Genomic DNA, 26,357 nt, shown 5'->3' on the forward strand with positions numbered 1-26,357 from the left:
CTGATGTTTTAGTTATAGTGCAGGCCGGCGGGGGGAGGTGGTGGAGGTAGTAGGGGGGGTGGTAGGGGGTGGTCACTGTCAGGAATGCTACAACCTTTCAGCTTGGAAGAAGGCAGATGTTCCACAAAGCTCGGTGCTGGGACCACGGGTTGTTCACAATATACATTTATGATTTCAACCTAACCATGCTGTAAACCTCTATGATAGAGTCACAGAGGTTTACAGCATGGAAACAGGCCCTTCAGCCCAACTTGTCCATGCTACCCAGTTTTTACCACTAAGCTAGTCCTAATCGCCCCCATTTGGCCCATATCCCTCTATACCCATCTTACCCATGTAACTGTCAAAATGCTTTTTCAAAGGCAAAATTGTACTCGCCTCTGCTACTGCTTCTGGCAGCTCGTTCCAGACACCACACCGTGAGTGAAAAAATTGCCCCTCTGGACTTTTTTGACTTTGTGACCCCGTTCCTTTGAATCGATTGCTGTGAGTGGCAGAGTTCATTCAGAATGCCAACCCAACATGGCGGTAATCACAACATATGTATGCCATTATTTATTTGGCAGCACCTTGCCAAGCCTGCACCCTTCACCACTGAAAAGAACAGGGGCAAAAGGTACATGGGAACATCATCATCTCCAATTTCCCATCCAGTGTTCTGACTTGGATGTTCATTCGTTGGCACTGGGTCAAAGTCCTGGATCTCGTCCCATAACAACATGATCAAAGCACCTTTGCCACAGAGTGAAGGGGCAGCACGGTGGCACAGTGGTTAGCACTGCTGCCTCTCAGCGCCAGGGAACCGGGTTTAATTCCTGGCTTGGGTCAGCGTCTGTGTGGAGTTTGCACATTCTCCCCTTGTCTGCGTGGGTTTCCTCCGGGTGCTCCGGTTTCCTCCCACAGTTCGAAGATGTGCGGGTTAGGTGGATTGGCCATGCTAAATTGTCCCTCAGTGTCAGGGCAACTAGCTAGGGTAAATATGTAGGATTGCGGGGATAGGGCCTGGGTGGGATTGTGTTCAGTGCAGACATAAATGGCCAAATGGCCTCCTTCTGCACTGTAGGATTCAATGATAGTGGTGTGACTAACTGTCCTGCATTTTAAGTGGCTGATCCTTATTTTGACTGTTTGATAGGGTGCCTTTTGTCCATTGTTTCCAGGACAGCCTGTGGTAGCGATTGAGCCCCCAGGTCTCCTCTTGCCTTTGACTCTTTGTTGATTTTGTGAGTTTCCCCCTGCCCCGCCCCCATGCTGTTCCTATGGTCACCAGCAACTCCTAGCCCCCCCCTGTTGCCACAGTCAATGTGTCCTGAAAGGGTTGGTCACCCTGCCACAGTGTCAGAAGGCTGCTCCAAACCAACTTCTGAATTGTATCTCGGCATGGGCAATAAATACTGGACTTCCTAGTGATGGGCATGTCCTGAGAATGAATACAGAAATGGCCTGTTCATGTGTTAACAGTAGATTTTAAGCAGTTTTTCTTTCCTTTCCTTTTCTCAGTGGGAATACGCCCGTTATGGTATGGGGAACAAACCTGGACATCATCCAGGATCCTAAAATCCGGGCTAAGCACAACGGAATGGAAACAGTCAATGTACGTATTCACCTTGTCTCAAATAGTTACCTATCATCCAGTCCTCAAATCCAGGAGTCAACCTTGGCTTAGTGTGTCGCATTCTCATCTCTGAGTCAGAACGTTGTGAGTTCTCATCCTATTCCAGTGAATATGAGCACAGAATCGACGGAGAGAGTGCCGCACTGTCAATGACATTGGCCGGAATTTTGCCGCCGTGCCTGCCGGCTCGGAGCACGGGAATTCTCCGTTAGCCTCAGGCGGGATTTTACGAGCCTTGCCTGAGCGAGGTCGTAAAACACCGGCCATTGTCTTTTGGATGAAATGTTAATCCGGTAAATATGTAAGATCCTGTGGTACTGCTATGAAGATGAGCAGGGAAGTTCTCATTGGTGTCCAGGCTTATGTTTATCTCTCAACCCACCATCCCGGTTTAAAAATAAACCCAGACTACCTGGTCATTCTCACATTGCTCTCTGTGGGACCTTGCTGTGTGCAAATTGGCTGATGTTTTTCCCCTGCTTCACGACTGTGACTATGCTTCATTGGCTGTAAAGCACTTTGGAACATCCTAATGTTTTAAAAGGTACAGGATAAATGCAAATCTTTTTAGTTGCTGAATTTAGTTTTCCACATAGTTTGATAACCAGTTCTATTACCAGTCTTCAGGCTGTGTTTAGTAAAGAACAAAGAATTTATGGGTAATCTTTCCAAAGGGGACAAATTGTGACTGAGTACCAATGAGATAAATGTAACAGATGGAGGATTGTTCAGCTTTTTATGGAGCGAGCAGTGAATTATTCATAGAAACATCATGTGTTAGCTCAATGATTCAGACCATCAAATCCAGCAACTCTGGCCAGTATTTCCATCTATGACCCACCTGATCTAATTCCACCCCTCCAGTTCCTCCTTGCTACATTCCCCGTTCTCAAGCAGCTGCCTAATCTCCTGTCTGAGAATTGTTGTCATTTTACTCCAGCGATGCTTTGTGAGAGACACATTCACACAACGGTCCACTCAGCGACAAATCTGCTTCATCCCAGAAATAATATACTGGCCAAATCTTCCTGGTTCTGTCTGAGGCAGAAGCAGACCCTTTATTCACTCGACATCTCTCTTAGTGGAGGGATTGCATACAAACATACAAACATATGAACAAGGCACAGGAGTAGGCCATTCAGCCCCTTGAGCCTGCTCCACCATTTAATAAGATTATGGCTGATCTGATTTTAACCTCAAATCTGCATCCCACCTAGCCCGCAGTAACCTTTCGCCACCACCACCCCCCCCCCCCCCCCCCACCCCCGCCCCCGCCCCCTGTTCCCCTGTTTACCAATAATCTATGTACAACCAGCTGAAAAATATTCAAAGCCTCTGCTTCCACCACCTTTTCCGGAAGAGAGTTCCAAAGACTCATGGCCCTCTGGGAGAAAAAACTTCACCTCATCCCCATTTTAAATGGGCGACCCCTTATTTTTAAACAGTGATCCTTAGTTCTGGATTCTCCCACAACAAAGAACAGTACAGCACAGGAAACAGGCCCTTCGGCCCACCAAGCCTGTGCCGCTCCTTGGTCCAACTAGACCATTCGTTTGTATCCCTCCATTCCCAGACTGCTCATGTGACTATCCAGGTAAGTCTTAAACGATGCCAGCGTGTCTGCCTCCACCACCCTACTTGGCAGCGCATTCCAGGCCCCCACCACTCTCTGTGTAAAAAACGTCGCTCTGATATCTGAGTTATACCTTGCCCCTCTCACCTTGAGCCCGTGACCCCTCATGATTGTCACCTCCGACCTGGGAAAAAGCTTCCCACTGTTCACCCTATCTATACCCTTCATAATTTTGTACACCTCTATTAGGTCTCCCCTCATTCTCCGTCTTTCCAGGGAGAACAAGCCCAGTTTACCCAATCTCTCCTCATAGCTAAGACTACACAATCTCTCCTCATAGCGAAGACATGGCAAGTGGAAACATCCTCTCCACATCCACCCTGTCAAGATCCCCTCAGGATCTTATGTGTTTCAATCAAGTCGCCTCTTACTCTTCTAAACTCCAACGGATACAAACTGAACCTCTCCAACCTTCCCTCTTAAGACAACCCACCCCTGGCTGGTATTAGTCTAGTTAACCTTCTCTGAACTGCTTCTAATGCATTTACATCTTTCCTGTGACCAATACTGGGCTCAATACTCCAGATGTGATCTCACCAATTCCCTGTACAACTGAAGCATAACCTCCCTATTTTTGTGATCAATTCCCCTCACAATAAATGATAACATTCAATTAGTTTTTCTAATTTCTTGTTGTACCTGTATACTAATCTTTTGTGATTCATATACTAGGACACCCAGATCCCTCTGCACCTCAGAGTTCTGCAATTTCTCACCATTTAGCTAATAAACTTCTTTTTTATTCTTCCTGCCAAAATGGACGATTTCACATCTTCCCACATTATCCTCCATTTGCCAGATCTTTGCCCACTCACTTGGCCTATCTATATCTGCTTGTAATTAAAACAGAAAATGCTGGATAAACTCAGCAGCTCTGGCAGCATCTGTGGAGAGAGACTCTCTGTCAAAGGGCCACATGGACTTGAAACGTTAACTCTGTTTCTCTCTCCACAGATGCTGAGTTTATCCAGCACTTCGTGTTTTTATTTCAGATTTCCAGCATCCGCAGTATTTTGCTTTCATAACCTTTGTAGCCTCCTTACGTCCGCTTCATATCTTACCTTTCTCCCTGTCTTTGTTTCATCAGCAAATCTAGCAATCCTACCTTCAATCCCTTTATCCAAGTTATTTGCATAAATGGTTAAAAAGTTGAGGCCTCAACACTGATCCCTTTGGCATGCCACTCATTACATCCTGCCAACCAGATAAAGACCCATTCATGCCAATCTTCTATCCATGCCAATATGTTACCATGACTTTTACGTTCTGCAATATAGAATCATAGAATCCCTACAGTGCAGAAGGAGGCCATTCAGCCCATCAAGCCTGCACCTACAATAATCCGACCCAGGCCCTATCCCCGTAACCCCATGCATTTACCCAGCTAATCCCCCTGACAGTACGGGGCAATTTAGCATGGCCAGTCAACCTATCCCACACATCTTTGGACTGTGGGAGGAAACCGGAGCAGCCGGAGGAAACACAAGCAGATGTGGGGAGAACGTGTAAACTCCACACAGACAGTGACCCAAGGCTGGAATTGAACCTGGGTCCCTGGCGCTGTGAGGCAGCAGTGCTAACCACTGTGCCACCGTAAATACCTTCTAAATACTTTATTATGTAGTTTGTTGAGCTTGTGTTTGGTGACACGCCTGCGTGCTTTGTGATTTCTGTTTACCATATTAAAGGCTCTATATTGATGCAATTTGTTGTTCCGATTAGATCTACAAGATGGTGTCAGTTTTAATCTCATCTAGCAGGGAATATTGAGTCTCAGGCGATGGCTCATTTGGGCTCATACCATTAATTCAAGGAACCTTACAATGGGCCATTTTCATTGGAGTTGTGGTGACACTGAAACGATGGGTGGGACTTACCGAACAACTCGCCGTGTATTTTACAGTGGCGGGAGGAAACTCGCCAATGGTCGGTGGTGGAAACTTATGTCCCCACCGTTGTCAATAGGGTTTCCCATTAAATGCTACCCCCTCACCACCGTGAAATCCGCGGCAGGGATGCGCCATCAGCAGGACCTGAAGATCCTGCCGGTGTGAACGGAAAGTCCTGGCCGATATGGGCGGCACGGTGGCACAGTGGTTAGCACTGCTGCCTCACAGCGCCAGGGACCCAGGTTCAATTCCAACCTTGGGTGACTTTCTGTGTAGAGATTGCACATTCTCCTCGTGTCTGCGTGGGTTTTTTCCGGGTGCTCTGGTTTCCTCCCACACTCCAAAGATGTGCAGGTTAGGTGGATAGGCCATGCTAAATTGCTCCTTAGTTTCAGGGGGACTAGCAGGGTAAACACGTGGGATAACGGGAATAGGGCCTGGGTGGGATTGTTGTCGGCGCAGACTCGATGGGTTGAATGACCTCCTTCTGCCCTGTTGGGATTCTATGAACATTCTATGATCAGTTGCGGTTTCCTCCCACTCTTCAAAAATGTGCAGGTTAGGTTGATTGACCATGGTAAAATTACCCCTGAGTGTCCCGAGATATTAGGTTAGGGAGATTAGCAGGGTGAATACGTGAGGTTATGGGGATAGGGCTTGGGTTAGATGCTCTTTCGGAGAGTTAGTGCAGACTTGGTGGGCCAAATAGCCTGCTTCTGCATTGTATGGATTCTATGATTCAATAATATGTTTGAAGTTACGTAAAATACGTGAGGAGAGTTTTCAGTTGGACAGTTTATTAGAGTTAGAAAACAATTGGCCAATCAGAATAAAGTACAAAAATCAGGGGCTTGCTTGATGGAAACCATGCTGGGTGGGCAATTCCAATGGAGCCAATGACCACTCCTACTCGGTGTCCCCTCGGCCACACTGAGTGAGGAGAGGAAAGGAACATTCAGAGTTCCCATTCCCAAGTGTCATTGGATGAGCCCATGCCGGAAAGAAGACACTTGCCAGCAATGTGGGATGTGCTGAACTGTGATGCTGTCATTGGCCAAATAGCCCATTCCTGCTGTCGTCACTCACATGTGAAGAGTAGCTCTTAGGCCGGGTACCAGTTGGTCCCAGAATCCTCCCACGATCAGCAACAACCAGGAGAGAAGAAGAAATCCCTGCATTTATACAGCACCTTACACAACCACAGGACATCCCAAGGTGCTTTGCAGCCAATGAGATAGTTTTTGAAATGTCATCACTGTCTGAATGTAAGGAATTTGATCGCAAGAGTCCACAAACAGCAATGTGATGATCGGTCTTTGCCCAAGGAAAGGGCTGGGGTGAGGTGGGCGGGCTATGTGTGGGACCAACTGGTCAAATCTTCCAAAGTAAGACGTCTCACAACACTAGATTAAAGTCCAACAGAGAGACCTCCACTCACCTGATGAAGGAGCAGCACTCCAAAAGCTCGTGATTCCAAATAAACCTACTGGACTTTAACCTGGTGTTGTGAGACTTCTTATTGTACCCACCCCAGTCCAACGCCGGCATCTCCACTTCACAGCTCTTCCAACGACGCAGCACAGGCAGTTTGGGTCAAATGGCCTCCTTCCGTGCTGGGCTGTTGCGTAAGGAGCCTGCTGGGGGGATTAGCAAGAGCCTCCTGCACGCAGAGAGATGTATTGCTATAAACAATGCTGTAAAGGCCTCGAGTGGCTGAAGGTGACCATTCACACAATTTCCCAAATTGGCAGTAAATAGCCTGTGGAATTTCAGAGCAGAATTGTACTTGACACAATTGAGAGACACAGCTCCTCCCCCATTGGCTTCCTCCAGCGGGACGCCCTGCAGCAGCAGGGAGAGTCCTGTGATTGGCCCTGAATCAAAACCATGAACAAATTGATTATTATTAAGTATAGAACATTTTATCTGAGAAAATGAAATGACGCGCTAAAAGGAAAGAGAAAATCAATGACTGCCTTTATTTGCAGAAACTGTTTGTGTAAATCATTCTCCACCAAATTCTAATTTTAAAAAAACCCACCAAATTGGGTAAGGCCCTTTTATGCTGCATTTTTATCATCAGGGGATTTTTTGTGGCAATTTTCTTTTGTGATTGTCCAGATGTGAGATATTGGCGCTGGAAATGAGAACGTTTCCTCATTATCCGGCTGTCAGAGTCAAGCAGCCTTTAGGTCAGGTAGAGAGAGGCTGGCTCCAATGTGAATCCCCAGCTATCTGTGTGGAGTTTGCACATTCTCCCTGCGTCTGCGTGGGTTTCCTCTGGGTGCTAAATTGCCCGTTAGTGTCCAATGATGCGTCAGTTAGGTGGATTGGCCATGGTAAATGAGTGGGGGTCATGGGATAGGGTGGGGTGTTGCCCTGGGTAAGATGCTCTTTCAGGGTGGCATGGTGGCGCAGTGGTTAGCACTGCTGCCTCACAGCGCCAGGGACCTGGGTTCGATTCCCGGCTTGGGTCACTGTCTGTGTGGAGTTTGCATGTTCTCCCCGTGTCTGCGTGGATTTCTTCCGGGTGCTCTGGTTTCCTCCCACAGTCTAAAAATGTGCGGGTTAGGTGGATTGGTCATGCTAAATTTGCCCCTTAGTGTCAGGGGGACTAGCTAGGGAGGATGCGTGGGGTTGCGGGGATGGGGCCTGTGTGGGATTGTAGTCGGTGAAGACTCGATGGGCCAAGTGGCCTCCTTTTGCACTGTGGGATTCTATCTATGAATAATCGGTGCAGACTCAATGGGCCGAATGGTCTCCTTTTGCACTGTGTGAATTCTATGGTTCTGTGGTGAACTCAATTCTGCGCTGAACCACTGGGGACAGGACTTATTTTGGTTGAAGGCATAAAAACACAGAAAAGATACAGCATGGAGGAGGCCATTTGTTCCGTCGCTTCTGTGTTGGACCTTTGAAAAAGCAGTTGTGCTTTTTGCCCGTCATTCTAAGCTCCTCATCCTCAAGAACCTGCCCAACTTCCTTTTCAAATCATTTACGGAGACAACTACCTCCTTGTGTTCTGGTAAGTGTTCCAGATCCCAATGATTCTCCGAGGCCGAGTTTGTTTGTGTCCTCTTGAAATCGATCCATTCTCAAATAAGCATGCTGCCACTGTCCGGCGCGCTTGTTGTATTAAGTAGATTTCATTAGTTCTATGTTTGTGCTGATGGATGCAGGTTGATATAAGGTCTGGCATCTAGTATCTGCGGAAGAGTATGTCCCAGACATTTATGGATTGGTCCGAGTTCATGGACGATGCAGAGCCTGGGCGTGATTGTGTTTCCATGTGTTCCAAGCTTTACATCCGCTGCTGTACTTGTTAACCTGTTCCGTACATCCCACTGCAACCTCGGCTGAGAGAAGCAGTCTTTATTTCAAGTGTAATTGCACTGAGGCTCCTGAAACTGCTACACATAACAGGAAGCAAGTGGCACAGGTACCTCCTGGCAGCCTTTGCATCGAAACCAATCCCTGGCTCATTTGTCCCACATTATAACTCACTTCTGTTCCATCATTATCAATATACGCTGGAATCTATTTATAATCTGAACTCCCATCTAGAAGCAGGAGAGCTGCCAATGTCCTAATTCACTCACAGTGGAGGTGAAGGAAATGATGCTTCTGTTACTGTGAGATTACTATCTTTCTATGGCGAAGATTCGACACTAATTTCCCGTTGTTTAGTCCATTAGGGAGCCATACAGTGCACCTCATGCTTCAATAGAAACTAGGTGAGCAAATCACTGATCATTTCCCAAATCTTGCTGTGCATCGACTGACTCTCCACTCACCCTCGGTGTTCCAATGATTACTTTCAGACGAAAGCCTGTCTCTCCCAATGTGTTGCACTCACTGTCATCCTGATTGGGCGGCACGGTGGCACAGTGGTGAGCACCGCTGCCTCACAGCGCCAGGGACCCGGGTTCGATTCCGGCCTCGGGTCACAGTCTGTGCGGAGTCTGCACGTTCTCCCTGTGTCTGCGTGGGTTTCCCCCGGGTTTCCTCCCCCACTCCAAAGATGTGCAGGTTAGGTAGATTGGCCAGGCTAACTTGTCCCTTAGTGTCCCAAGGTGTGTAGATTAGAGGGATTTGTGGGGTAAATACTTGGGGTTACGGGGATAGGAGCTGGGTGGGATTGTTGTTGGTGCGGACTCGATGGGCCGAATGGCCTCCTTCTGCACTGTAGGGATTCTATGAAGTCACTAACTCATGGTGGATATGGCACCAGGCAAATATCACCCAAATTAAGTGAGCTGCAGATTTTCTTCATGTAATTTGGAAAAACAAAGATATGAAGCAACTGAACAGAAGCTTCTGGTGAGCTCACTGAGTGCGAGTGAACCACGCCGGACAATTAGAAGCATTGCTACTCAGACTATCGAACCTGAGTTGCCGGTGTTCTGCACACTATCTCTCCCCCAACCTGCACAACCAGCAAACGCAAACCTGCGGATCAATCCTTCATTCACTATTTATGCAATGAATGATTGTCTGTCATGTCCCACCGACCCAACAACAGGAACCACTTCAAAAATAATTCACCATGGGATATGGGACCCTGATCTGTACTATGGGCTGATTGGCCATTCTTAACTCCTGAACTCCACCTCCCACCCACTCAGGGTCAGGGAGAGAAATCATGGGCTAGTTGTTAACAGTGAAGAAGAAGGTTGTGAGTTACAGAAATAAATAGATGGGTTGGTCAAATGGGCAGAGTAGTGGCGGATAGTATTTAAACCTGATAGGTGCAAGGTGATGCACTTTGGAAGACAAGACAAGAGAGTATTTAATGATTGGCAGGACACTCGGAAGCTCAGAGGACCAGATGGATCTTGGGGTACTTATTCACAGATCCCTGAAGGCAGCAGAGCAAGTGCTTGTTCTGTTACTCGGCCCCTTGTTCCCCACCGCCCCCTTTCACCCTGCCCCTCAGTGAATGTGAAGCCCATTGTTGGTATCTGGTTAAATTAGGGGTACAATGATATACCGCATTGTTACTTTGCGTGCGCCCTAGAGCTGATCCCACCTCTGGCCAGTAACCCGTTTTATACACACTGTTGGAAACCCCACCCCATGATGTCATGCCGGTGATGGGAGTGTGGAATTCCCTGTGTGCGGGGGAGTGATACAGTGGGGAGATTCTCTTAGTAGATGTTAGTGGGGGTTAATGGCCTTGCGTGGCGGGAACCGCATTACGTCATTGGTGGGGAGAGTGCGGGCAAATGACAATCTCAATGGGAAATCTCCCCTCCCCCCCCCCCCCCCCCCCCCCCGCCCCCCCGCCGCCGCCCCCCACCCCCCATAAAAGGTTGAACTATAATTTAGACAAATGCGAGGTGATGCATTTTGGTAGATTGAACCGGGGCAGGACTTACTCAGTTCATGGTAGGGCACTGGGGAGAGTTACAGAACAAAGAGATCTAGGGGTACATGTTCATAGCTCCTTGAAAGTGGAGTCACAGGTGGACAGAATGGTGAAGAAGGCATTCGGCATGCTTGGTTTCATTGGTCAGAACATTGAATACAGGAGTTGGAATTTCTTGTTGAAGTTGTACAAGACATTGGTAAGGCCACACTTGGAATACTGTGCAATTCTGGTCACCCTATTATAGAAAGGATATTATTAAACTAGACAGAGTGCAGAAAAGATTTACTAGGATGCTACCGGGACTTGATGGAATGAGTTATAAGGAGAGGCTGGGTAGACTGGGACTTTCTTCTCTGGAGCGTAGGAGGCTGAGGGGTGATCTTACAGAGGTCTATAAAATAATGAGGGGCACAGATCAGCTAGATAGTCAATATCTTTTCCCAAAGGTAGAGGTGTCTAAAACTAGAGGGCATAGGTTTAAGGTGAGAGGGGAGAGATACAGAAGTGTCCAGAGGGGCAATTATTTCACAGAGAGGGTGGCGAGTATCTGGGACAAGCTGCCAGAGGTAGTAGTAGAGGTGGGTACAATTTTGTCTTTTAAAAAGCATTTAGATAGTTACATGGGTATGATGGGTATAGAGGGATATGGGCCAAATGCGGGCAATTGGGATTAGCTTAGGGGTTTTAAAAAAAAAGGGTGGCATGGACAAGTTGGGCCGAAGGGCCTGTTTCCATGCTGTAAACCTCTATGACTATACAGTTGCCAGTGTTCTGCATAATATCTCTCCCCCAACCTGCACGAGCAAAAGCAAACCTGCAGATCAATCCTTCATTCACTATTTATGCCATGAATGATTGTCTGTCCTGTCCCACCGACACAACAACAGGGACCATTTCAAAAGTAATCCACAGGTTAGAAAGCATTTTGGTATCTCACGAGGACTTGTTTAAGCTCCACAAACATGCCAATTATTATTACTCTTTCCGTTACTCTTCACCTGAAAGCTTTGGTCTCAGCCAAGACCCTGGCCTTAATGTGGTATTTTTTTTGCCTGGAGCTGAAAGTAGATTCGATAGTCTTGAGTACCAATGTTTCTAATTGTCCAGTATGGTTCACTCGCACTTAGTGAGCTCACCAGAAGCTTCTGTTCGGTTTCTTCATATCTTTTTGCTTATATTTCCAAACTACTTGAAGAAAATCTGCAGTTCACTTTATTTGGGTGATGTTTGTATTAAGTTTATATTAAAAAGATTTGTGTGTGAGTGGGATCCATTTCCGACTCATACCCGTTGTAGCTTTAGTTTGTGTTTAAGTTGAAGCAAGATGTAAGTTTCATGCGAAGCAGAATGGAGGATCTGATTTGATCCGAACTCACCAGGGTGTTGGTGTTTGTTTTACATTCCCCCCAACAAATTTATTTTCCCGACATCCAGGACCAGTTTAGTTTAGTTTATTTATCAGTGTCATAAGCAGGCTTACATTAACACTGCAATGAAGTTACTGTGAAAATCCCCGAGTTGCCACCCTCTGGCGCTGTTAGGGTACACTGAGGGAGAATTTAACATGGCCAGTGCACCTAACCAGCAAGTCTTTGTGGCACAGTGGTTAGCACTGCTGCCTCACAGCGCCGGGGGCTTGGATTCGATTCCTGGCTTGGGTCACTGTCTGTGTGGAATTTGCACGTTCTCCCCGTGTCTAGGTGGGTTTCCTCCGGGTGCTCCGGTTTCCTCCCACAGTCCGAAAGACGTGCTGGTTAGGGTGCATTGACCCGAACAGGCGCCGGAGTGTGGCGACTAGGGGAATTTCACAGTAATTTAATTGCAGTGTTAATGTCAGCCTTCCTTGTGACTAATAAATAAACTTTACTTTACCTTTTTGGACAGTGGGAGGAAACTGGAGCACCCGGAGGAAACCCACACAGACATGGGGAGAAACTGCAGACTCCACACAGACAGGGACCCAAGCTGGGAATCAAACCCGGGTAGGGCGCTGTGAGGCAGCAATGCTAACCACTGTGCCACCGTGCCTAACCTGCTCTGAGCATTTATGACGTATTATCTAAGGCTATGACTGACCTTGGGGCAGCTTTGTGGTTTTTCGATGGGATTTTGAAAGCAGACTGGAACCGTAAACTTGCCCGAAGCTCTGGAGCGAGAGCGATTACTCTCAGCGGAACTGAGTCAACAGGTTTGAATTTTTGGTTTAAAGCCAGGCTTGCAGTTCTGAAGCTCCGGATACTCAGTCTGGACAATGACAGAACTCCATTTATGAAAACAAACCTCCAGCTCCCGTGCCCCAGTATTGTCACCCTGTGCACCCCCTCTACTAAGCCCCGACTCCCTCCCCCTGACTTTCAGCAGACTACTCATTTTTAAACAACTGTTACATCCAAGTCCATCTCTGCCCTCACTTATTTTCCACGCACTCGGAAGCAGCAACCTTAGCTTTTCTCTTCCATGTTATTCATGGAAAGATTGATGACGCTTTCACTCAGTGCGTTGTGAGATGTGGGCTGTATATTGATGCATTTCCACCAAGTCACATCCCGACCTGATCCCAGTCGACTTTCAATGCTGTGGAGAGCAAGAAAGACTTGCATTTATATAGCCCCTATCACAATCTCGGGATAACCTAAAATTCTTTCTTGGCACTGACGTATCTTTGGCGTTTAGTCACTGATGTAAAGTAGGAAACTCGGCAGCCAATTTGTGCACAGCAAGCTCCCACAAACAGAATTGTGGGAACAGAAACAGAGGGAACAGAAACAGAGAAAACAAAAGCCATTCTGCCCTTCCAGCCTGCTCTGCCATTCATTTTTATCATAGCTGATCATCAAATTCAATGTCCTGATCCCTGCTTCCCCCTATATCCCTTGATCCCTTTAGCCCCAATTTCTTCTTGAAATCAGACAACACTTTGACCTCAACTACATTCTGTGGAGGTGAATTCCGCACATTCACCGCCCTCTGGGTGAAGAAATGTCTCCTCACCTCAGCCCTAAAAGGTTTACCCCTTATCTTCAAACTATGACCCCTAGTTCTGGACTCCACCCACCATTGGGAGCATTCTTTCTGAATCTACCCTGTCAAACCTTGTTAGAATTTTATAAGTTTCTATGAGATCCCCTTTCACTCTTCTAAACTCCAATGAATAAAATCCTAACCGACTTAATCTCTCCTCATATGACAGACCTGCCATCCCCAGGAATCAGCCTGGTAAACAGTCGCTCTATAACAAGGACATCCTTCCTCAGATAAGGACACCAAAACTGCGCACAGTTTTGTGATCAGGTTATCTGTGCGTTTTTTTCAGTCACGTCAGTTGAGAGATAAATATTGGCGAGGATATTGGGGAGACCTCCCCTCTTCTTGGGAATAGAGGCCATTGGAACCTTTAGGTGCACCTTGATGGGTGCAGATGGAGGCCTTGGTTTAACATCTCATCCATAAACATGGTACCTCTGACAGTGCAGCAAACAGAAGGAGGCTGGGAGGGAATGCTTCCACTTGCACAGCGCCCTCTAAAGCACATGACACCACTGCCTTAATGAGCCTCACAGGAGAATAACAAACACGCTGATAAATAACAAATCAAATATAATGAACTCTTTGGGGCCTAGTTGCCACAGCTTCTAATATTTATGGATTAATGCTGTGGGCTCCCTAGGATTTCTTGACGTATCTTATTGCAGGACCCTGGTCAATTCCACCCTGTATATGGATTAATCATTGTTTTACATTGTAATCTGTCAGAATTGATAATTGTGAAAGGCATAATGTCTTTGAAGCGGTTCTCCTTATTCACGCAGTGAGAGACGTGGCAAAGATCAAGGTCCACAGCAAAACAATCAACCATACACTGTCACCACAGCCGACAGAGATTCTCACTGAGTGAAGAGTCCTTGTTGACAGTTCTCTGGGCCCTGTGGGACCAGCTTCCTGTGTAGTTTTTAAAATGGATGTCTTAGTAATAATGAGAGTGGTTAGGATGTGTAATGAACTTGAGTGTATTTTATGAGAAGATCAGACAGCGGGATGCCCAGTTCTTGGTACTCCCACACCTGATTATCGTCGGAGGTGTTAGTCGTTTAGTATGTTTGAAGTGTATTCCATGTACAGTTTGCTGCTGCAGGCCCTTATATCCTGCAGCATCCCATACACCCCACAGACCAGATTTATTTTTATTATTTATTGTCACAAGTTGGTTTTTACATTAACGCTGCAATGGAGTTACTGTGAAAATCCCCTAGTCGCCAGACTCCGGCGCCTGTTCGGGGTACACCGAGGGAGAATTTAGCACGGTCAATGCACCCTAACCAGCACGTCTTTCAGACTGTGAGAAGAAACCGGAGCACCCGGAGGAAACCCACGCAGGCACGGGGAGAACGTGCAAACTCCCCACAGACAGTGACCCAAGCTGGGAATCAAACCCGGGTCTCTGGCGCTGTGAAGCAGCAGTGCTAACCATCAGTGAGTTCCAAATATGAAATACTTCCTTCCGATTCTTGAAGACTGCTCAAGATACGCAGATTATACTGGAAGTTATGGTAGCTTGTGTGGTTAGTGCATGACTGTGGGGCTGATAATGGGGAGTTGGTGGGGGGGGGGGGGTGGGTGGGTGTCGTCGATGGGGCTCAGGGAGTGTCATAGAAATTATCATAGAAACCCTACAGTACAGAAAGAGGCCATTCGGCCCATCGAGTCTGCACCGACCACAATCCCACCCAGGCCCTACCCCCCATATCCCTACATATTTTACCCACTAATCCCTCTAACCTACGCATCTCAGGACACTAAGGGGCAATTTTAGCATGGCCAATCAACCTAACCCGCAGATCTTTGGACTGTGGGAGGAAACCGGAGCACCCGGAGGAAACCCACGCAGACACGAGGAGAATGTGCAAACTCCACACAGACAGTGACCCAAGCCGGGAATCGAACCCAGGTCCCTGGAGCTGTGAAGCAGCAGTGCTAACCACTGTGCTACCGTGCCACCCCTCAGCAGATCTTGCTTCCAGCAGAGAGTGCACTCCTGTTGAAAATCTAGTCTATTGCCTGTCGTTTGATCCAAACAAAAACTCCATAGTACAACACAGTCACTGAGGCATTCCTGTATATTACCCAGGGAATTCTGAACTTTGACGCAATGCAAGGAGGGCAAAAGTTAAGGTGTAAGAAATAAGATGTCCATATGTTTCCTTTTTACCAGACATGCAAGGTGCACAATTCCACGACTATGATCTGTCAGGCCCCATCCCTGGCTATCGGTCCGAACCAGCAGACGGATAACACAGAACGTCCCGATGAGTTTGGGTTTATCCTGGACAACGTGCAGATGTTGCTGATTTACAACAACACAAACTTCATCTATTACCCCAACCCTGTGTTTGAACCTCTGAGTACCTCAGGAGTTCTGGAACTGAAACCAGGATCTCCCATTATCCTCAAGGTAAGAAAGGTCTAGTTTAAAAGAATCATTCCATCATGGGACGTGGGGAGCCACGTGGGAACCGCTACAGGCCATCTGGGGTAGGTACACCCACAGTGATTTTATTTGTGTCGCGATTGGATACCTCAGAGTGGCTTGCTCAACCCAGAGGAACCATGGGCCTAGAGTCAACCCAGTCCAGATAAAGCCTCATCTCCCCAACCTCCGTAGGACATTGTTGAACTGGATGAATTTTTATGACACTCCGGTAGTTTCCCAATCATTTTTAATGAGAATGGCAGTTTATTCTGAAATGTATTAATTAATTGAATTTAATTGCCCCAACTGCCATGGTGGGATTTGAACTCGTAACTGTGGGACATTGGGCCTGGCCTCTGGATCACTAGTTCAGTGACATAACCACCATGGCGTAAAAAGTTTGGTTCAGAACACCAGGAAAGTGGGACATAGGGCAGGATTTTACGGTCTCAGTAAAGCGGAACTGGAAAATCCCGCCCGAGGTCAGTGGACATTTCCATTGTCCATCCTGTGCCCTCTCCGATTCCGTGGTGGGTGGGGCGGTATAATTCCAGTCAGAAGATGAGCATTCTGTTCCGTATCCTCACTCTGCTGCAATCCAGACGCATTGCATCCTCTCCTACATTGCTGTCCAGGCTGAGTGTTAACAACTGATGGATTGTGGGAAGAAAGAAGGAGATGCTGAGGGAGGTACCTGGGAAAGAAAACTGTGTGACACAGCCTCCATATTGTCCATGACGGATCAGTCCAGCCGGCAGTTGACACATCATCCAGTCTTCATTTTCAGTGCAAAGAGATCACAAGAATGACAGAATGTACACCCCAGTGAGGTCAGACCTTGGCCTCCATTTTGTTCCTGCCAAACTCAGTCTTCTGCTTTGTCTTCTTTTCCAATCACAGGGTCGAAACCTCATCCCTTCCGTTGCCGCCGGTAACATGAAACTGAATTACACGGTCCTGATTGGAGAGATGCCGTGTACCGTTACGGTGTCGGACACTCAGCTCCTTTGCGAGTCTCCAAATCTTACCGGAAGGCACAGAGTGCTGGTGAGTAGGCGTTTATACCACCATAGACTAAACCTAATGGTTTAGATGGTTATTTATGTGCCATACCTGGCGATGGAGAGGCATCAACACTTTCTGCTCTGGCGTATTCCAGTCATTGGCGCCATTTCAGTTTCTCTATCTGTTTTGATCTCCGTGCTGTTGCGAAAGCCACCAGATTGGGTAGTTGAATCATACTGAACAAACAGGCCCATGATCTGCTTCTGCAACAGAGTCAGGGCAGCCAAGGAGCAGCCCACATGGGCTCATTATTCCAGGGCAGGGTGAGGCAATGGATGGTGTTGGGATATGGCAGGGAATTGTTAGTCAGAATTCCTGGCTCCTGATTGATGTCCAGAGATATTTTTGGGAATCGGTGCATCTGAATACTGAATCCGACTTGATTGTGAACTTCCCAGGCTGCATAGGTTCTCACATGGAGGGTGGGTAGAATAGAATAGAATCCTGACAGGCCAGAAGGAGGCCATTCAGTCCATCATGTCTCCACTAACTCAGTGACAGAGCATCTTAGCCATACCCTCTCCCCTGCCCTATCCCCGTAACCCCACATATTTACCCTGGCTAATCCCCCCAATCTACACATCTTGGGACAATAAGGGGTCGTTTAGCATGGCCAATCCACCTAACTTGCATATTTTGGGACACTAAGGGGCAATTCAGCATGGCCAATCCACCTAACCTGCACATCTTTAGATACTAAGGAGCAATTTATAATGGCCAATCCACCTAACCTGCACATCTCTGGACACTAAGGGGCAATTTACCATGGCCAATCCACCTATTCCGCACATCCTTGGATTGAGGGAGGAAACTGGGGCACCCAGAGGAAACCCATGCAGACACGTGGAGAATGTGCAAACTCCACACAGACAGTGAGCCAAGGCCGGAATTGAACCCTGGTGCTGTGAGACAGCAGTGCTAACCACTGTGCCACTGCGCCACCCACTACCACCATGGGTACCTGGGTGTCAGACCATAGGTAAGGCTGGTCCCAGATAACACGTTCGATAAAGACGATGAGAAACTTGCCAGCAACATTTGTTTAAAAAAAAGACCTCGTGAGATTTTAACCCACGTACTTTTATTGCCCATTGAGTGAGATGGGGAGTGGGGATGGGGCCAAGTGAAGAGGGCTACTTGACTCTTTAAACATTCCGCTCTGCAAACTGTATGCCGCAGACTCTAGGTTGTCCATCAGGCGTAGCCCAGCTAGCTGTTGATGCTACACATGCTAAGCATGTGGTGTCTACAATGCAGGTCAAGTCTTTGACTTAGTCATCAAAGCCTCCTTCTCAAACTAAAGGGGAAATGCTGAGCTTTGTGGCGTCTGATAAGGAGACACCATTGCAGGGGTGGGATTGTGCAGAAAGTTCTCTACTTTGATAGAACAAATGTTGAGAAAGTGTTTTTCTCCTCGTGTGCCAGACTAAACTAGGGAGGAAAAAGAAATAAGATAGTCACCAATAAATCCAGTTGCAAATTAGGGGCGGCACAGTGGCACAGTGGTTAGCACTGCTGCTCCACAGCGCCAGGGACTCGGGTTCAATTCCGGCCTCCGGTCGCTGACTGTATGGAGTTTGCACGTTCTCCCCATGTCTGCATGGGTTTCCTCTGGGTGCTCCGGTTTCCTCCCACACGCCAAAGATGTGCAGGTTAGGTTGACTAGCCATGCTAAATTGCCCCTCAGTGTCAGGGGGATTAGCAGGTTAAATATGTAGGGTTACAGGGATAGGGCCTGGGTGGGATTGCTGTAGGTGCAGGCTCGGAGGGCCGAATAGCCTCCTTCTGCACTGTAGGGATTCTATGAAATTCAAGAGAATTTTATTTTCTCAAGGGTGTGGTTAGAATGTGGAATTCACGACCACTGTTGTCCTGTCGGGAGTAGTTGAGGTGAATAGCATCGGTGTGTTTATGGGAAAGTTCTAAGCACACAAAGGGGAAAGGAATAGAAGGAGACAGTGATAGGGTGAGGTGTGATAGGGTGGGAGGAGGTTTCTATGGAGCATAAAATCATGGATGATTTGGGCAGAATGGCCCTGCTTCTGTGGTGGAAATGAACACAGAGATAGCAAAATAGTCAGAGAGACCCAGACAGCTAACATGCTGACAGACAGAAAGATCGAGGCACTTCTTCACTCGTATAGGGTTGGATAAAGTGATTGATGGTCAGATAAACTGCCAGCGATAAAGTGGTTAGATTTATTTTTACTGACGGACCCCGAGGTTAAATGCCATCAATTACAGGACATTAAAGGCAGCATTTTTACAGTAATATAATATGATAAATACATTCAATGCTAATTATTTATAAAATGGAATAATTCAAAGAACATTATTAGCCACAGCAGGGTTTTATTACAGTTTCACACAGAGATTGAGTGGGGCTGCAGGAGACAGAAATTTGGTTTAATGTGCGCTATGTCCCCCAAAAGATTTAACATTGAAAAACGCACTCAACATTCTGTTGTTTGTCTGTGGATCCAGTTTATTTTTGCTTGATATATCTGCACTTCCATTATCCAGCTACCGTTCCCTCTGTCTGTCTTTCTACCTCTGTCTATCCATTTTACTGGATACAGAATCATTGGCCATTGTTGAGCACAGCGTTGCTTTGCTCCAAGCCCACCGCAGTTATTCTCCTCGAGATGGGTCCGTCCCTCCTTGGCCGCTGTCAAGACTAACGAGCTGGCTTCTTGCCTTTCAGGCGAGGGTGGGAGGTCTGGAGTACTCCCCCGGCACAGTGCACATTTTCCCGGACAGCCCGCTGAGCTTCCCGGCCATCATCAGCATCGGAGCGGCAGGGGGTCTTCTCATCATCTTCATCATTGTGGTCCTGATCGCCTACAAGAGGAAATCTCGGGAGAGCGACTTGACGCTGAAGAGACTCCAGATGCAGATGGACAACCTGGAGTCACGGGTCGCCCTGGAATGTAAAGAAGGTAAATTGTGCCTCAACCTTAGACTCTCACTGTGTCCTTGAGATATGGCCATCCAGCCCTCTCGGTAGAAGGCACACACTGCCATTGCATAGCGACTTGTTAACGAATATAAATCCAGTTCCTTTAAATTTAATTTAAAGCTCAGAATGAGGAAAAGGACCACTTTGTACAAGGAAATATCCAGCTGTGCTCCCCAGGGCTTGGGATTAGAATCATCGCTCATTTTGCTATATATTAATGGTCTGGACTCGAATACAAAGGGCAGAATTTCAAAGTCTGCAGATGATACAAGGCTCAGAAATGTAATAAACAGTGACGTAAAGAGTAAAAGACCTCGAGGGCGTAGACTGATGGAGTGGGCAGAATTCAAACCGATTAAAGTTAACACAAAAAAGGATAAAGTGATGTGCTTTAGTCATAGAGTTGTAGAGCATGGGAAAGGCTCTTCAGCCCATTGAGTCTGCACTGAATAACTACAACTAAAGGCCGTGCTAATCCCATTTTCCAGCACTTGTCCCACATCCTTGAATTTTATGAGATTTCAAGTGCTCATCCAAATACTATTTAAAGGTTGTAAGGTTTCCAGCCTCCACTACCTTCCCAGCAGTGCATTCCAGATTCCCACCATCCTCTGAGTGAAAACTGTTTTTCTCAAATCCTCTCTGAACCTACTGCCCCTTTACCCTCAAACTATGCTTCCTATTTACGTTGTCTATACCCCTCATAATCTTATACACCTCAATCACAGCCCCCCTCAGCCTTCTCTGCTCTATCCAGTCTCTCCTTATAGCTCAAATGCTCCAACCCAGGCAACATCCTGGTGAACCTCCCCTGTGCCCCCTCTAGTGCAATCACATCCTTCCTCTAATGAGGCGACCAGAACTGAACACAGTACTCCAGCTATGGCCTAACCAACATTCTGTACAACTCCAACATTACCTCCTTGTTCTTGTACTCTATACCATGACTGATAAAACCAAGTGACCTAAATGCCTTCTTAACTACCTTATTCACCTGCTCCGCTGGCTTCAGGGATCTGTGAATAAGTACCCCAACATCCATCTGGTCCTCTGAGCTTCCTAGTGTCCTGCCAACCATTGAATACTCCCTTGTCTTGTCACTTCTTCCAAAGTACATCACCTTGCACTTATCTGGGTTAAAAACCATCCAGCACTGCTCTGCCCGTCCGACCAACCCATCTATATCTTTCTGTAATTCACAACTTTCTTCTCCACTGTCCACCATCCTGCCAATCTTGGTGCCATCTGCAAACTTACTTATCATTCTACCCATATTATATCATCTATATCATTTATGTATATAACAAACAAGAAGGGACCCAGCACTGAACCTTGTCGTAGGCCATTGGACACTGGCATCCAGACACTCAAACAGCCTTTTACCACTATCCTTTGAGTCCTATCACAAAGCCAGTTTCTGATTCATCCACAAGGTTTCCCTGAATTCCATGTGCTTCAGCCTTCTCAATCAGTGGGACCTTCTCAATAATGTGGGAACCTTGCCAAAGGCTTTGCTAAAATCCATATAAACTACATCAACTGCACTTCCCTCATCTACACACACGATCACTTTTTCAAAAAATTCTATAAAATTTGACCTTCCTCTGATAAGGCCATGTTGACCATCCCTAATCAAACCATGCCTCTCTGAGTGAATATTAATTCTCTCCTTCAGAATTTTCTCCAATAGTTTCCCTACCACTGTGGTGAGATTCCTCGGTCTGTAATTCCCTGGTTAATCTCTGCCACCTTTCTGGAAAAGTGGAACCATATTAGCCATCCTTCAGTCCTCTGACACTTACCCCATGACAGGAGAGGAATTAAACATTTGCATCAGAGCCCCTGCAATTTCCTCACCTCCCACTGCAGCCTGCGATGCAATTCATCCAGGCCTGGAGACTTGTCCATTTTTAAGCCCCATCAAAGCCACCAATACCCCCTCACTTCCTATGTCAAACTGCTCAAGATCCTCACAATCCCTTTTCCTGAATTCTGGACCTATGTTCTCCTTTTCCTGAGGGAAGATGGATGAGAAGTATTCATTTAACACTCTTCCAGTGTCCTGTGGCTACACATACAGATTGCCCTCTTGGTCTCTAACGGGCCCTATCTTTCCTTGGTTAACCTCTTCCCCTTAATGTGTTGTTAGAACAGGGTGGCACAGTGGTTAGCATTGCTGTCTCACAGCGCCAGGAACCCTGGTTCGATTCCTGGCCTCGGGTGACTGTGTGTGTGGATTTGCACATTCTCCCCGTGTCTGTGTGGGTTTCCTTCAGGTGCTGCGTATTCTCCCACAGTCCAAAGATGTGCGAGTTCGGTGGATTGGCCATGCTAAATTGCCCTTTAGTGTCTGGTGAATTAGCAGGGTAAATATATGGGGTTATGGGGATAGTGCTTGATAGATAGATAGATACCCTACAGTGCAGAAAGAGGCCCTTCGGCCCATCGAGTCTGCACCGACCACAATCCCACCCAGGCCCTATCCCCATATCCCTACATATTTTACCCACTAATCCCTCTCGCCTACACATCTCAGGACTCTAAGGGGCAATTTTAGCATGGCCAATCAACTTAACCCGCACATCTTTGGACTGTGGGAGGAAACTTGGGGTGGGATTGTGGGCGGTGCAGGCTTGATGGGCCACATGGCCTCCTTCTGCACTGTAGGGATTCTATGCTTCTAATATGTTAGGATTCTCCCTAATCCTGTTTGCAAGTCATTTTTCATGCCCCTTTTTTGCTCTTCTAATTGCTTTCTTAAGTTCCCTCTTGTACTTCTATATTCCTCTAGGGCTGCAATTGGCCTCTTTGGATTTGCTTAAAGCCTTTCTCTTTTGCTTTATCCAGTTCTGAATTGTCCTAGACATCCAGGATTTCCTGAACTTATTAGCTCCTACATTTCCCCCTGTAGTGAGCATGTTGGAGCTGTACTCTCCTCATGTTCGGGTACACTGAGGGAGAATTTAGCATGGCCAATGCACCTAGCCTGCACATCTTTGGACTGTGGGAGGAAACCCACGCAGATACGGAGAGAACATGCAGACTCTGCACAGACAGTGACCCAAGCTGGGAATTGAACCCGGGTCCCTGACGCTGTGAGGCAGCAGTGCTAATCACTGTGCCACCATGCCGCCCCTTAATTTCAGGGGGGCGGGGGGGGTGGGGGGGGGGGGGGGGGGTGTCTGTTGTACATAAATAATTGCAAGTGTCAGGGCAAGTTGAGAAAGATGTTAAAAAACCTATGGGATTCTTGGCTTTACTAAAAGAAGCACAGAAGACAAGTGCAAGGATGTCATGCTAAACCTTTGTAAACCACTTGTTGGGACTCGGCGAGATTATTATGTTCAATTCTGAGCACTCGGACCTCAGAAGTGACGATGGGGCATTAGAGAGGATGCAGAAGAAATTGAATGGAATGGCACGAGCAACAAGGGACTTTTGTTCCGTGGAGAGAATGGAATTATTCGGAAATTTGATAGAAGTGTTCAGAATTATGAACGATGTTGACAAAGGAGATGAGGATAAACTGTTTCCGTAAGCTGAGTGGTCAGTGAGGAAAGGACAAAGGATAGATCTGGGACGTCTCCAAGAGGTCCCCAGCATCACAGATGTCAGTCTTTAGCCAAATTGATTCTCTCCACCTGATATCAAGAAATGGCTGAAGGCAGTAGACACTGTAAAGACGATTGGCCCTGACAGCATCCTGGCGATATTACTGAAGACTTGTGCTCCAAGAACTTGTGCGCCCCTAGCCAAGTTGTTCCAGTACAGCTACAACACTGGCATCTATCCAGCAATGTGGAAAATTGCCCAGGTATGTCCTGAAACCAAAAAGCAGGACAAATCCAACCCGACCAAATACCGCTCCATTATTCTGCCCTTAATCATCAGTAAATTCCTGGAAGATGTTGTCGACTGTTCTATCAGGCAGCTTTAATTCAACAATAACCTGCTCACCAATGCTCAGTTTGGATTCTGCCAGGGTTGTTCAGCTCCTGGCCTCATTTTTTAAAAAAACCTTCTACTCCATTCTCAAAGCCAATGCTCAGAGTGGACCGGACAAATCCGAATCCATTCCCTGCTTGCTCCAAAAACCAAATTCAAAATCCAATTGAATCCAATTCATTGTCCCCCCCCCCCCCCCCCTCCCCCAAGAGAGACAAACATGATCCAAGCTGACAAGATAAGGCATTACACCCCATCTCGGGCTCAATCTGACACTTGGTCTTAGCCGAAAGGCTGAGAAGCTACCTCATTGCAGCCTTGGTCCAAACATGGGCAAAAGAGTTGAACTCAAGAGGGGAGGTGAGAGTGACTGCCCTTGACATCGCAGCCACGTTTGACTGTGAATAGCATCATGGAGCCCCGGCAAAATTGAAATTAATGGGAACCAGGAACAAAACTCACCACTAGCACAGAGGAAGATGGTTGTGGTTGTTGGAGGTCTATCATCTCGGGCTCAGGACTTCGCTGCAGGAGTTCCTCAGGGTAGTGTCCTGGGCCCAAACTTCTTCAACTGGTTCACCAATGACATTCTCTTGATCATAAGGTCAGGAATGGGGATGTTTGCTGATGATTGCACAATGTTCAGCGCCATTCACAAATCCTCACATAATGAAGCAGTGTGTGCCCATATGCAGCAAAACCTGGACAGTGTTCACGCTTGGACTGATAAGTGCCCAGGCAATGACCATCTCTAACAACAGAGAATCCAACCATCGTCCCTTGACGTTCAATGGCATTATCATCACTGAATCCCCCATTATCAACATGCTGAGCATTGTCATTGATCAGAAACTGGGCCAGCCTTAGAAATACTGTGGTTACTGAGCAGGTCATTGACAGGGAATTCTGAGGCAAGTCACTCGCTTCCTGACTCCTCATAGCCTGTCACCATCTATAAAGAACAAGTCAGGAGTGTGATGGAATACTCTCCAATTGCCTGAATAAGTGAGCTCAAACAACATTCAAGAAGCTCAATGCCATCCAGGACAACAGTTTGTTTGATCAGCACCCCATCCATCGCCTTCAACATTCACTCACTCCACCACTGAAGCAGTATGTCCTATCTACAATATGCGTTGCAGCAACTCACCAAGGCTGCTTCGACAGCACCTTCCAAACTCGTTACCATCTCAAAGGACAAGGGAAGCAGATGCATGGGAATACAACCACCTACAGGTTCCCCTCCAAGCCACTCACCATCCTGACTTGGAAATGCATCACCGTTCCTTCACTGTCACTGGATCAAAATCCTGGAACTCCCTGCCTAACAGCACTGAGGGTGTACCTACGCCACATGGACTGCAACGGTTCAAGAAGTCAGCTAACCACCACCTTCTCAGTGGCAATTAGCGATGGGCAACAAATGCTGGCCTCACCAGTGACAGCCACATCCCAAGACTGAATCAAAGATTTTATTCAAGGCAATTGGCAAGCAAACAGGAGGCCATATCAGAAATATTGTTATGGCACAGCAAGTATTTGGAATACACGACCTGAAGTGGTGGTGGAAGCAGATTCAATAATAACTTACAAAAGGAAATGGAATAAACACTTGAAGGGTTTACCATCAGGGTGAGCAGACAGGGGAGTAGAATCAAGTGGATAGTTCTGCCGCAGAGCTGGCACAGGCACATTGGGCTGAATGGCCTCTATCTGTGCTGATTCAGTTTATGATCTTATGAAAGATATCCATAGATTATGCTTACATTTAAGTCAGAAGGTTTTGGGTTCAAGGCCTACTCCAGTTTGACCTAAGCACATAATACCATAAGATATAGGAGCAGAATTAGGCCATTTGGCCCATCTACTCTGCTCTGCCATTCAATCATGATTGATACATTTCTCAACCCCATTCCCCTGTCTTTTTCCCGTAACCTTTGATCCCCTTATCAATCAAGAACCTATCTATCACTGCCTTAAATATACGCAATGACCTGACCTCCACAGCCTTGTGTGGCAATGAATTCCACAGATTCATCACCCTCTGGCCGAAGAAATTCCTCCTAATCTCAGTTCTAAAGGATCGTCCCTTATTCTGAGGCTGTGCCCTCGGATCCTAATCTTGCCTCCTAATGGAAACATCTTTCCCACGTCCACTCTCTCCAGGCCTTTTAATATTCTGCTCGCTCTGCAGGGCGGTACTGAGGGAGTGCTGCACTGTCGGAGGTGCGTTTTTCAGATTAAGGCATAGCCATAACCACCTTATTTTGTACTCTATCAATGAAGCCAAGGAAATCCATAATGCTTATTTATCAGAATTGTCAACATAGCCTGACACCACCAAAGTGCGTTAAGCTCCAGGTCTATTTAAATAAAAGCAAATTACTGCGGATGCTGGAATCTGAAACCAAAA

The 26,357-nt window shown here is 47.0% G+C and overlaps 1 protein-coding gene across 1 annotated transcript in view; it reads left to right on the forward strand.

Annotated features, from left to right (window-relative positions):
* The window catches only part of plxna4 (plexin A4), a 689,385-nt gene that overhangs the window by 572,484 nt on the left and 90,544 nt on the right, over positions 1-26,357 (forward strand). The window contains exons 17-20 of the mRNA XM_078235826.1: positions 1,501-1,594; positions 15,718-15,957; positions 16,876-17,022; positions 19,745-19,979. Of these exons, the coding sequence (XP_078091952.1) occupies positions 1,501-1,594; positions 15,718-15,957; positions 16,876-17,022; positions 19,745-19,979 (716 nt within the window). The remainder of the gene's footprint in view (positions 1-1,500; positions 1,595-15,717; positions 15,958-16,875; positions 17,023-19,744; positions 19,980-26,357) is intronic.

This window comes from Mustelus asterias, chromosome 19 (assembly GCF_964213995.1).
Source record: "Mustelus asterias chromosome 19, sMusAst1.hap1.1, whole genome shotgun sequence".
NCBI lineage: Eukaryota > Metazoa > Chordata > Chondrichthyes > Carcharhiniformes > Triakidae > Mustelus > Mustelus asterias.